The sequence below is a fragment of the Cavia porcellus genome, unplaced genomic scaffold (assembly GCF_034190915.1).
Source record: "Cavia porcellus strain 051 isolate PalLab524CR breed Dunkin Hartley unplaced genomic scaffold, mCavPor4.1 scaffold_7, whole genome shotgun sequence".
NCBI lineage: Eukaryota > Metazoa > Chordata > Mammalia > Rodentia > Caviidae > Cavia > Cavia porcellus.
The window spans coordinates 68,160,537-68,174,309 of NW_026947490.1; the positions used below are offsets into that span (position 1 = coordinate 68,160,537).

At 44.9% G+C, this 13,773-nt stretch overlaps 1 protein-coding gene across 3 annotated transcripts in view; it reads left to right on the plus strand.

Annotated features, from left to right (window-relative positions):
- The window catches only part of Prpf18 (pre-mRNA processing factor 18), a 43,750-nt gene extending 35,869 nt beyond the window's left edge, over positions 1 to 7,881 (plus strand). For all 3 annotated transcript variants that reach the window (XM_013151295.3, XM_003468650.5, XM_023564683.2), the window contains one exon: positions 5,988 to 7,881. In XM_013151295.3, the coding sequence (XP_013006749.1) occupies positions 5,988 to 6,068 (81 nt within the window). In that variant the 3' untranslated portion in view covers positions 6,069 to 7,881. The remainder of the gene's footprint in view (positions 1 to 5,987) is intronic.
- Positions 7,882 to 13,773: the final 5,892 nt, after the last annotated feature.

The following is a 13,773-nucleotide window of genomic DNA, read 5'->3' on the forward strand; positions in this document are numbered from 1 at the left end:
AGTAGATTTAAACTGTGGAAGTTGTTTGAAGTGTTCTAATTAAAATTAAAGACAACACAGGGAAGATTTTCCCACCATGTGGATCAAAGAAAAGTTGTGTAGCTTATTAGCTCATTTCGGGTCTGAGGTTAGATTTACATTGGTGGTGATAGCTTCAAGGACTTTGTTCAGTGTACCAGGATACATACAGATGGGCCTTTCTGGCCCAGATATAAAAGCTGGTTTTATACAGATTTTTAGGAAGCTCTAGATTGTTTAGAAACTGTTACTTAGCCATTTCTAAACATCTGTTAGACATTTGTGTCCATAAGGAAGAAAAGGAGGGTAAAGAAAGGAAGATACAGCAAAAAGCACATCAAAGGCTTGTTGGCCCCTGTGCACCGTCCTTTACCCTTAACGTGGCTCCGTCTGCCCTGGAAACCTGCCTTTCCTGCGTGATGCTGACCAGCGTGCTCCCTTGCCCTCTGTCTCTGAGGCGGCTGGCAATGAGAGCTAGGCGCTGGTTTTGTTGTGGAAAACAGGTTTGACTGTATTTCTAAGGTTCTTCCTGCTAAGGTTTGGGTAGGTGTCACATCCTTCCGCCCAAGGACATTGCTTCCGTGGGTGACTGTTTCCATCTGACAGTTACCTTCTCTGGGTTCCAGTAGCTACTCCCTTCCCATGCCCCTTCCGTGCTCCGCCTGGCCACAGCAAAGGGTTTCATGCTGCTGTCCCCTGGTGTCCATTCCTTCGTAAAGTCCTCAGAACTGCTGCTATTGTAATACTCAGTGTGACTGTGTCCTTCGTGTCCTACTGATACCTTGTCTTATATACATAGACAAATTGATATGTGCACTGTGTTATACACACATTTCTTTAGCTCTTTAAGTGTAAAGAGTAATACTCATTTCAAATGATTTTTCTTAAGGTTTACTATTACAAAAGGAAAGATGTTCTGTAGTATTCTCATTGCTTTCAGTAACCTTACATTGTAAATTCTATGGTAAGGTAGAATGCACCACTGCTTGGCAGCTGTATATCGGTCCATAGCTCGGGGTTAGCACATTTCCTCTCCTCTAGCACGTGCATACTTAGTGTCGGGAGGACATGTTTAGATTTCTGATGTCTTCGTGTGTTTCCAGTGTTACTCTGATGGCAGCATTTCTACTGCATACGTGATCCCAGGCGGTTCTCCATGCTGGCTGGAGCGCTTCCTGTGTGCCAGTGTTTTGTGTTACATATGCGTAGGTTAGTTGGCTTCGTGCTAAGGCTGGCTTTGATGAACCGTGTCCTGACAGCAGGTTTCTTCACGGTAGAACTACCTACCCATTTGATAATTGTGGAGTATTCACACAATACAGTTTAAGACAAAATACTGCTAGCATTTCTCTTTTATAGGTACTGCCTTTTACTTAGCATCACAGAACTTTAGTGTATTGTAGAATCACATCTTGAGCAGTGCTGATCTAAACCATGCCATGCTTTTGCTTATAAAGTCAGCTTACTTGCTAGGAAATGGACAGTTCAATATATTAAATCTTACATTTCTCAGCCACACATACAGAAAAAGACTACTTCTCTCTGCTCGGAAAGGCAGCTGGTCATACAGTGTCATCTTTCCCCAAATTAAAGAAAAGAAATAGGACAGTTACAAGGGATATAGGATTAAGCTGCCACCATACTTCTCTTTAATGCCACTAGAAAGCAGAGAATTGCCGTTGTCGACAAGCAGAATGATTTCTGACATAGGAGTCTGTTTGTAGCTGAACCTTCAGTCAGGGGCAAGCACAGGCTAATGCTGTTTCTGACAGTAAAGTCTTAGACACGGGACCCTCACAATTTGTGTTCTCCGGGGTCATCACGGCTGGCACTCGCATAGTGCCTACTCTGTGCGCTGGACAGCCACAGTGTGCGGTGGATATTGTCACTTTCCTGCACCTTAAGCAGGAGAAGTGGGGCACAGAGACACAAGGCCTACAAGTCCCACAGCTGGCAGTAAATGATGGAGTTGACGCCTTTATGAGGTCACTTAGGAATATTGGTTTCATTCCAAGTTGTGCTTTGGAGAGGATGTATGTGTTCACATGTGGAGCCAAGTGGGCCTGGTGTGGGTGAGTTAAGTCCTCTGGCTTCGTGGTTGAAAGTTGGTGGATATTATATGCACCAGAAAAGTCAAGCAGAGCCGGTCTGGACTACAAAACAAGATCCTGTCTCCAAAACCCAAAATAAATAAAATAAATCAATATTAAATAAGTGAAAGTAAAAAGTCAATTAAGATGACACCAGTTTTTAAGCTATTCTCCCTAAGCTAGACAGTTTGACTTGGTTAAGCAGCCACAAATAGTTGAAATTCTAAGGAGACTAATTGAAAAGATTTGTTTCTAGTTGGAAAGTAACCATGTGTTACCAATGTCCTGAGATTGTGCACCTTTAAAAATCTGCGCTATCAGTATTCATAGTAAAGTTTTGCAGTGTTCTAGGTAACTATTTATGACTGGAACATTAAGTTCAGACCTTTGCTAGCTGACTTCCCAGGCAAAATATTAGTACTATACAATGGTACCTTCATTCACAAATTCTTTCCATGATTCTAGCATATTTGCTTGCACTTTGGTTGCAACCAGAATCATAAAATGAATTTTGCCTCCAGAATTATGAAAAGAATTAAGTTTGGGAACCAAGGTACCACTATATGTGTTTATATCATAGAATCTGCTTCCTGAGTGTAAAGAAGCAACACAAATGTCTTCTGTAAGAAGCAAGCATCTAAATTCTAGCTCTTGTGATGAAAACCTATGTCTAATGATCTTCCCGTTTGTCAGTCGTCTCTGTGCTCCTAGCAGTTCTTGCATTCTGCTGCAGACCGAGGCTCTTGTATTCATCAAGATGTGTTCTTTCCTAGGTTTGCCTTTCTTTCACCTATTTATTTAGGAAACATAAGGAAACCAAAGTAGTGGTACTGCATGTACTTCTGATGCTACAGATCGCAAGTCTGTGTGCACAATTAGAGATGATTGCAGGGGAAGCTGGCTTTGAGAAGAAGGAGGGTCTTTGTACTAATTCCTTGTTAACACTGCGAGTAACAAAGCAGAATGAAGGAGCAAAGTAAGTTACACGTGTGTTCTTCGCATTGCGTAACTTGATGTGGGCATTCTGGGTAAACAGAGGACTCAGGTAGAATAAAAATTCATGTTTTACTAACAGTGACTCTGTGAGATCATTCTTCAGTTTATAGAATTTATTTGCATTGTCTATTTGTTAGGAAACCAAACAGATTTGTCAAGGACTTTGTTGTTCAGGTGATTTCACTGAGCTAAGAGTTGCCTGAATAGTAAGTAGGTAGTTACATAGTGAGAGTTCCAAGTTTTTGATGATGTTTTAGGAACCTGTTAGATCAGCAGACATTTTTAAGACATTTTTAATGAGTTCTTCCTAGATTTCCAGTTATTTTCTTCTGTCACTAGGTTGTATAACTATGGCCACCTATGCTGTTCTTCTTACTACATCATGGTGCTATTTTTTTCAAATACATTTTATTTCAAAGAGAAAAAAACAAAATTTCAAAACGGGCAATATTGGTACACATGTTGTGCATTGTTTTCCTCAAATCATTCACCCAGAGCACGACTGCATTCAGTTGTCCAAACAATACCAGCACAAATCTTTCTCTTCAGTGAACTCAGACAAATCACTAGTACAACTATCTTGACTCTTCTTATATACATATATGTATACATATGTTGTTTCAGCTTCTCACACTAGTGAGACAATGCGAAGTTTACAGATGTGTGTCTGATTTATTTCTCTTAGGAGTATGGTCTAAAGGTCCATCCATTTACCTATAAAAGTCTCCACTTTACCCTCCTTTATGGCTGAGTAGTACTCCATTGTGTAAAAATACCACATTTTTCTCCATTCCTCAGTTGATGGGCATTTAGGTTGTTTCCAAGGTCTGGCTATCACAAATTGTGCATCTGTAAACATGGGTGCACATATATCACTGTGGTATGAAGTTTTTAATTCTTTGGGAAGATACCCAGAAGGGGAACAGTTGGGTCCATGATGCTATTTCTTTCTTTTCTTTTCTTTTCTTTTTTTTTTTTTTTTGTTACTGGGGTCAAACTTACAACCTTGTGTTTGCCAGGCAGGTGCTTATGCCACTGAGCTAAATCCCTGCCATGATGCTATTTCTTGATGAGAGAAGTGAGGATAACTCAGCTGTATTGTGGTAGGGAAGAAAGTGCATTTTGGAGAGAATACTAATAAAGTACCAGCCAACGTGCTGTACACTGTACTTTTGTACTCAATATTCAATATTATTGTAGGCCTGTACATAGTCAAACTTTGGCTTTGAGAGTGCAATTTCATTGTTTTGCTTATTGTAATGAGAACTTTCTAGTTTTAATTTTTGTGAACCAAAGGTGAGGAACATTAAAATACTTTGTGTTAAAAATTATTTTGGGAGTCATTAAGTTATGTATAGGCCATTAGACCTATACATAGTCAACTTTTGGCTTATGATGGTAGGATTTCATTGTTTTTCTTCTTGTAACGAGAATGGTGTGGTTTTACTTTTTGTGGACCCAAGGTGAGAAATGTTAAAATAGAGGGATGTTGCAGCTGTCTGCTCTTGTCCCGGCCTGTTTGTTCACTGTTTCTAAGAGTTTAGATAATGACTTGGAAGGCATCGAGAGAACTAGGAACAGTAACTAAATACCAGCTAAAGCTTTTGAAGGGTAAAGAACGAGTTGAGAGAGATTGGACTTACCAACTAATTGCAGTGCTGGGATTTGAACCCAGGGTCTCCACATGCAAGGCAAGTGCTCTACCACTGAGCCACATCCCGCACCTGAGTCACAGTTAACAGTGATTAATCCTGTTATCAGTTTAGAAAACCATTACACAGTCACACACAAGAGAAGAACCGGCCAGACTGGAAGAGACGGAAAGAGAGCGCTTGAGTGTGGTGAGACCAAGAGGGATCAGCTGAGGAGTTCGTAGCTGCTCTGAAGGAGCACAGGGTCGTGGTCACTCACGTCAGAGGCACAGAAGGAAGGCCACGCCGCAGCTGCTGCCGCTGAACTCTAGGAGTGGCCTGGGCACGTTTGGAACGTTGTGCTTCGGCCTTCTTATTGTACTGAGGCGTTTTTGTTGTATAGTGTTTGGTCCTTATACAGGAAAGCATGTAAAATTTAAATTACAAAGTAAGTAACAAAATAAATACCGAAAAGTCTCACTCCCATTTTGAGAACCGGGACATTCTGAAAATGACTGAATCTGTTTTCTTCCTCTGCCCTAGAAGTAACCAGTGTCCTGAATTCATGTTTGTCATTTTTGCTCGTCAGAAATAATCCTGTCATGTGCATTTCTGGCAGTGTATTTTGGACTTGATTCTGAAGTCTGTTAGGATGATACTGCACTGTACGTAGCTGTTTTCTGCTTGATCTTACATTCGGCAGGTTGTAAAACTCGGGTGTGTTGGTTTTTCTCAGCCAGAGGCCCTCAGTCCTATCACAGCCAAGGAAGCAATTTGGTGGACATTTTGTTCTCTAGAGATGTTATTTAAGTAGGTGCTTAGCGAAGTTCCCCTTGGCCAGTGGGAAGGGTGCCTTGGGCTGGGCAGTTCCTGATGCGTTCTGTCTTGGAACGTGGCAGAGGCAGCTGCATTTTTCTGCGTAGCTCAAGGAGTTAATTTCTGTTGCTACACGCTACGTCCGTCCTCCGTCTGTAAGCCTGTTAAAGTGTATTCCTGTGCTCTCCATGACTGCGTATGGGGCCCTTCCCAGTGTCTTTGCTGTTCGTTTGTGGCAGTGAGCACTTGCTGCAGCCACCATTCCCGTCTGTCCTTCTCATGCCCGTGAGCAGACAGGACTGGTGTACTTCCGCGCGGCGTGGCTGGGGCTGCTTTGTGTCCCTAGGACACTGGGGAGCTGGGGTGAGTTCAGAGGAGGGTAGCCAGGAACAGCCCAGCCATGTCATGACCAACCGTGTTCTCTCCATGTGCTTAGGGACTGAAGAGGTTGATGACCATCTGCCAGAAGCACTTTCCCACGGACCCCTCCAAGTGTGTGGAGTACAATGCCCTGTGAGGCCCGTGTGCAGCGCACCGATGCCAGTGAGGACCTCGCGCCGTGTGCACACGCCTCTCTCATCACCAGCAGGAGAGGAGAAGGAGGAAGCTGGAGCCTCTGCTCTCTGAGTTCTACCTGCGGAACTGTGGCGGCCTTTGTGTCTGATGACAAACTGATTTTTGTATCTTGCTTTCATTTTAACTGTGAAAAATTAAGTTCTGAAGACTTCCTCTCAGATTAAGTATGCTGACAGTGGTAACCAATGGGGACTTGAAATGACTGGCCCAAAAGTGACTGAAGCATTGGAGGGTGGACTTAACTTTTCTATGATTTGCACACAGTCTTTTATGTACTATTTGAGAAAGTATTTTTGTATATTCCAACACAAGTGGGGCTGCTGGATGAGACTTGACCGTTGGCATCACACAGCGTAGTGAAAATGTTGCTGTGGTCCTGCTCGCTGACCTATTGTTTTTCTCGGCTTCAGAGTTTCCTTTCCTTCAGAAGAGTGTCTGTCCTAGTGTTTGTCATCTCAGGGAATGGAAGTGTGAGAAGCACAGGTAGCATGTCGTGCCCCCTAAGCCCCAGACAAGGTTAACACTGGCGCATCGGGGTTCCGGGTGGGGGGTGGGCACAGGCCAGCCGAGAGTGCGCAGGTGTGATGAGTGGGCGGCAGAAGACAGTGTCCCAGCCGCCCTGCGGCGGGAAGGCTGGGACCCGGACTGTGTCTCGGCCTCGGTAGTGAGTCCCGGCTCTGGCCTTGCACAGTGTCGTCCTCCAGTCACTGTGCTTCGGGAGCTGAGAGCCTGCATCAGAGCGGGGAAAGAGGGCGCTGCCTGACCAGCGGGCGGCAGCATGAGACAGCGGGTGTGAGGAGCCCCGTGGCGGCAGCTGACTCGGGCCGATGACCTGATTTGTGAAGACGCCAGCTTCCCCATCGTACAGCGGCAGTTACAGCAGCACACGCCCCATGTCGTCCTTCTTGTGTTTAAATAAAATACAGGGGCACCGCTGCCTGGTAGGCGGTGGGGCTTAGTAAATAGTAGTCGGAGTGTGGCCGTCGTTGGAATTGCTAGGCCTTCTGTGGCCTGTGGTCAGAGGCGGTGTATACTCATGTATGCAAAGGGTTAATACCCATGGCATTTGCAGCTGAAATCACTGGTTAAGCTTTTCCTGTAGAGGGCTCCAGGGCTGCTTTTACTCCAGCCAGATGGTGGGGGCTAAAGGCCACCACTGAGAAAGGCACTCGGGCCACTTGTGATCCATGCCTGGAGAATGATTGATTCTGCTGGTTACTTATGAGGAGGTGGCAGAGCCTGATGTCCAGAATTGAATTAGGGCCCCCACCCTCCATTTAGGAAGCCTTTTCTTGGGATTAAATTATATAGAATTTGGGGGGAATTTAATACATAGATGAGAAAGACTTTCCCAAGACGTGACAGTCCAGACTTTGGATGTGCGGTCTTGTGTAGGGCTTGCTCGTAAATATCGTTGGATAAATGCTGCCCTCAGTATTTTTCCTGTTTTCAGAGGCCACAGCGTGCCAGTCACGTAATGCCATGTGTCTGGAAAATGCCATGTGACACTGGTGCCTTCTGGAATTGACCAGGGTGATGGTGTGACACACCCGGAGGAGCCACGTTCCGCAGTGCTGTGACTCTAGGCACTTTGACCTGGGGGCGGGGACCCTCAGAAAGGTTTTCTGTTGGCCGGAAGTTGACGTGACTGCGTGTGTCCTGAGGCTGTGTAGAAAACGACCTCCCATTCTCCAGATTCTGTGTATTTATGTTTTGAATGTTTGTAAAAAATAAAGATACATCTTCTAAACTTGGTCACGATCCTGGATACATTCTTCCTTGTCTTCCTTCCTGCCTTCTCATATCTGTCCGCTAAAGGTATTCAAGATTTAAGTTAGTAGCACACTGGCTTTCCCTCATAAGAAACACAGATGTCCCTCAACTCGGAGCAGGCTATGTCCTGATAAACTCTTCGTGGTTGGACACGTCATAAATTGGAAGTGCGTTTAATATCTTACCTCAGACATCATCTTACCTCAGAGCACCGCATCGTTCTGTGGTTGGGCAGAATCTTTGAACACAAGCCCGGCTGGTGATGTTGCGGTCCAGCGTTGAGCAACTCGGGTGAGGTCTGGGAGGGAGTGCCCGCCACACAGTGGCTGGTGTGCACCTGAAGCTCACGCGGTTGCCTGGACGACTCGGCCACTGCTGGCCATGGAGAGGGGACCCTGCTGCGTGTAGCCGGCCCGGGAGAAGTTCCAAGCCCCACATATGGGTCCTGTGCTGCTTTCATTCCACTGTAAGTTGAGAAGCTGTGAGTCAAATGATCGTAACCAGGGAACGATCTGTATTGTGTTCCCTAGGAGTGACTCAGTCAGCTGTGAAAACAAGCTTCGTAATAGTCCACAGAAATCTGAAAGTCACACCTGTGATTTCAGTCTTTGGGGAAATTTCTGGAAAATAAAGCTGAGGCCAGAGCATTAACACATAGGGAGAAGTAGGATTCTGAGTCTTGTTGGAAGGAGGTAGAGGCCCAGAGGGACCACGGCAGGCAGCTACCACCAGTAACGCAACTTAGTGACGTGGTGTGGTCTCTGAATGCTCAGAATGCAAACACCTAGGAAATAGGGTTGATAGTAGTATGACTTAATGTTAAGCTCATCCTTCTGATGCTTTCCTAGCATACTGGAGCTCTAGGGTTTGATCTCAGTAAATAATTTAGAAAGCAACTTTTTTTTTGGTTCTTGCCGGAAAGTAATAATTGATAGTGAAATGAACAGTTGAAGAAAAGCACTTTGGACTCTTCCGTAGACTTGAGTTTGGAGATTGTGTCTCTGGCTCCTTCCCAGCCACGGAATACCCCATTAATGCTTGTTTCCTTAGGACCAACTCGGGGCACTTTGAATGTGAAGGACCCTTGGGTTGAGCCTGGAATACTTTCTTTTTGAGTATGTTGCCAGGCATAATTTAGTGGGTTGTAGCTCCTCCCTGCCCTGTGTACCCCATGAAGCCCCGGAAGAGTAAGTTTATCCCATAGAAATGTATGGTGTGGTGTCACGGTGGGAGCCTTGAGCCCAGGAGCACTTTGTCAAGGCACACTGATGTAAGATTTCCAGCTGGGCAGAGAGCCAGGGCCAGTGCTGGTGCCCAGAGGGCCACCATGGGAACATTGTTACGGCAACTGGTTTGCATCACAGACTGGAGTCCTTTGGCTATATTAGACCTGCCACGCTAGTACTTAGGTAATTAACAGTAACTGTAAGTCTTTAGAAATTTAAAAATAAGTTCTGGGAGTATAGGGTAATGGGACTGAGTGTGCTCAGCAGCAATGGCTGTGGTGTGAGCTCAGCCGAGGCAGGATTTTGTGCTCATTAGAAGAAAATGGCTTATTACAAAGGCACTAGATGTTCATTTCTTTTTCTCCTGCGGTCCTTTCTGCACCGTGCTTAAACTGGTCTCGTAACTGATGAGTGGTTACTGTTCGGCAAGGTCACTTCTTTTGTTCACTTTCTAGGAAGCACCACATCTGAAGCCTGCACCCCTAAGCTGTCTCCACAGCCTGCCTCCAGCACCTTCACACCTGAATTGCCTTTGCCCTCGAGCACTCTTCCCCAAGACCTAGGAGTGGTGTGACCCCCTCGCCTGCCCTGTGAATTGAGTTCAGGTTGTCACTTTTAAAATGTTTTTTTTTTTTTTAACCACAACTCATGGCAAATGATAGCGGGTTGAAACGAAGTATTACAGACACCAGTGTATATGGTGTAACTTTGAAAGCACTTCCCTGCTGAGTGCAGTGATTCTGACATGTTCTCCTGTGTTTCTGTAAAAAAATACGCCGATTGTGACCTCAGTTTATAACCATTGTGAGCCGTGGTGTGAAAGCCAGTGGTTAAAAGGAATTACAACAGTTAAAGAAGGAAATGACCTGTCAGAGGAATTTATGGCCAAAGGACGCTCGCTACCTCTTATTTTTCTAATGTACAAGTAACACTTAGCTCTCAGATTTAGTGTGAAATGTAGCAGGTTATAAAACCTTCTGTCCTTTAAATGTTAACTTCTTCTGAAGCAATAATTCGGGTGAAACTTTGAAGTATAACATCCACAGGAAATCAGAGCATGATGTCGTAGTAAATATTTCGCTAGCTGAACAGTGCTTCAGGTAATCAGCATCCAAATTAGTAAAGTAATGTCACTGAGTTGCCAGGAACTTGTCCATGTTGTTTCTTGTTTGTTTGTTTTTTTATTTTTTTATTTTAAGGAGAAGAAAACCTGAGAATACAAAACCCAGTAAAGCCAATCACAACCCAGCATGAAAGTGGTCTGTAACTTCAGAGCAGGACAGCAGGTCAGCAGCAGTGGCTACCGTAATAGATCTTGTCATCTTCACGGTAGCTGTCCTTTTTCTCAGACATAGTAAAATCAAACAAAACAGAATGAAACCGATCAAAACAGAGGATTGAGTAGAACAAAACAATCAGAACAAAATAAAACAGTAATACTGGGTTTCAGAAACAAGACACAGGAAATCCCTCACATTTGCTGTATTCCATACTGTCATCTTCCTAATAGATACTTAGACTACCGCCCTTTGTCTTGCAAAAGTAATCAAACAATACAAGCATGCAGTTGCTTTTGTACCAGGTATAAAAGCTCCTGGAAAAGGCAGTCTGGCTTCTCTCCTCTGTGCCCCGCCTGGTTTACACGGCCTACGGGAAGATCAGTCTGGCTTCCTGCAGCCGTGGCCCTGATTTCTAACATCAGAGTTGTAGAAAAGGCTTTATTGATAAGTAATTTGTGTGCCCCAGGTTAGTGTACCTGCAGACCTGCACACCATGGTCAAAAGTCCCAAGTTTAGAACATTTTCATCACAAAACCCGTTCCTATGTTAATCACTCCTCAGGTTAGTTTTGCAATTTGTGGGGGCCCCTGCAGTTTGGCTGTTTGTAAACACCATTAAAAGATACGCTTAAGTTCCTTTGTGTTTGACTCTTCGGTTCTGCTGGGGTTCCTGATATTCTGATCTGTACCTCTGGGGTTAATTCTCATTGTGACAGCCCCCAATGTATCTGTTCTGCTGTTAGCAGTGTGTTTGTATTTTAGTTTTTTTGCATGAATATTTCATGTGCGTTTCTTGGTGAATGTGAATTTCTGTAGGGTGTGCGCTGAGCTGTGAATCTTCTGAGACACAGGATAAGTATGTTCGGTTACAGAAGACCTAGTCTCACCTTTCCAAGGGGCGTGCACCAGTTTATACTCTCATCAGGAGGGTTGGGAAATTCAGATTATTGGGCCTCTAGTCACACTTGGTATGTCCTTCTGTCCCCTTTATTTTACCCCTCTGGTGTGTTCTGCTGGTGTTACACTGCAGGTTTGATTTGCATTTCCCTGATAGCCAATACAGTCTGTGTGAAGGCCACCTGGATATATTTTGAAGCTTCTATTGGAGACTGGTTCTCCATCCCATCCACATTTTTTCCTATAGAGTTGCCTACCTTTTTCTTACTGATTTATATAATTCTTTATATATTCTGTTAAATGTGGGTATTGCAATGCTTCTTAGACTCTGTGGTATACACTAGGTTACTCGTGTGCAACAGGGAAATCATCTAATGACCAGCTTGGGTATTAATGTAATCATCTGACATTTCATAAAAAATCACATCAATCTTAATTGATGTGATCATTTCTCCTATTCAGTCATCGACAGTCTGCCTATGAATACAGTTTTGAGAGAAGAGGAAATGTGCATTTCTGTGCTTTACCTTACATTTCAGTTTTACCAGATTATTGCTTCACTTAGAATTTGTCTTAGCCAGGCGATGACCCCACCTTTTGTTCTATTCAGGCCTCCAACCACCTGGGTGGCGCCCATCCGCATTGCATGGAGCCACCTGCTTCATTCCACCTGCCAGTTCCCATGCTGACCCTTCACGGACACCCATAGTACTGTCCAGCCCAGGATCTGAGACCGTATCCGGTCAAAGTGATCCATAAAGTTGACCATCCATAGCTGCCTTCTCCTGAGGCTCAGGTGATACCAGAATGGTACTGGGCAAACTCTCAAGGTAGAGCTTTGATTGTTTTTGCTTTAATTCAACCCCTGACACCCATTACTCAGATTTCTCGGCTTTCAGAACTCAGTGTGGCTTGGCAAGTGTGCCACATTGCTGCAGGGTCACCTATGGTCTGTTACGGTCTGACTTTACTGCATTCTCCTAGGATACGAGTTAATCTAACAGCATTCGCCTAACTGGCCACAGGTATGAGTGTAGTGTGATTTGTTATAGAAGAGCTGCAAATCAAACTGATGTTAAAGGAAGTTCAAGGACAACCAAACAAGAAGCAGGTGCCCTGGAGTTCTGGCCTGATGTCAGGAGTCTGAGGCCCCCAGTCTATTGGGAAAAGCATCCAGTGTTTCTTTCTTCTCTTTCCAAATCTCCGTGTGAGTGAGAAGCAGCCTCCGGGGAACAAACTCCTCCAAATGCCTGTTAGGATGTGAAGGATGCTGTGGGAACATGGCTGTAATTCACCATTTGGGACGGTAACTTGATATGCCTTGTTTTTGGTTATTACCACAGTTTCTTCTAAGGTTCACACTGCACTAGCATAGGTCCCCAACATACGTATTTTTTGGTCCTTTACATAAGTTTTAAAATTTGAAAATAAGTTTGTCCTATATATGAGAGCAGGAGCTTTGGGAGGTCTGTCAGATTAGAGTCTCGGTTCTCCTTGAGGAACTTGGGGTTCACTCACAGGCTGCGACTCGGCGAGAGAAGGGCTGGATTTCTGGTTGGTAGGTGTGCAAGCGGGGAGTGAACTGCTGTCTCGGCTCCACGAGCACCTTGGGATTCTTTGTCATGAGACTGCAAACCACATTTCTGCTCTCCTGGCAGCCTCGAGTTAGGCTGCACCAACAGCAGACGCCTTTAAAAACTGGAAGCCGGAGGCGGGAAGAAGGGGCTGCCTGTTTCCAGTTCTCTTTGTCCCTGACAACAGTGGCCCAGCAGTTCTCCAGCTGAGCGGTGACACCTCCCTCCTGTTCACTCCTGGAACTGACACCCTGCACACCCCTCTTGCGAGGTCTGAGTGTCAGCTCTGAGTCTCGAGCTCCCAATGCACAGTGGCCCTCCGTCCTCTAAGGGGTTTGACCTCACCCCTCAGGGCACCTCCTCCGAGCTCCTAAGCGCTGGTCTTTGTTTCCTAGCTCTAAGCATAGTAACTGTTTCCTGCTTTTGCTGTCTGTTACCTGATGACCCTCATTTTGCCTGCTCATTTCTTTACTATCTGGTTAGCAATTTGTATTAAATCACACCTGTTAAAATAATTGGTTTGGTCTTGGTCTCCTGATGTAAAAGGGAATTAGATTTTCAGTTCCTGAGAAAACAGCCAGAGGAATATTGAGGATATTTAAGGAATATCAAGCCCAAGCGTCAGGATTAGCCTCATCTACACCCATCTACAAAACATGTGGGCTTCCCCTAGACTTTGCATCTCTGCCCTCCCCCACAGGCTGGTGAACGTTGTGGGAAACTAGTTTTACTTGCTCTCTGGTCCTGAAGTCCTGCCCTAACTCCTTGTTCCTCAATTCCCATTTTGGTTTTCCTTCAGTCTTGAGACCTGTCATCCACCTGTTCGTGTCTGGATCCCACGGCCACCACATCAGTCACACTTACCAGCACCTTCCACTCCAGTGCACCTCGTCCTGC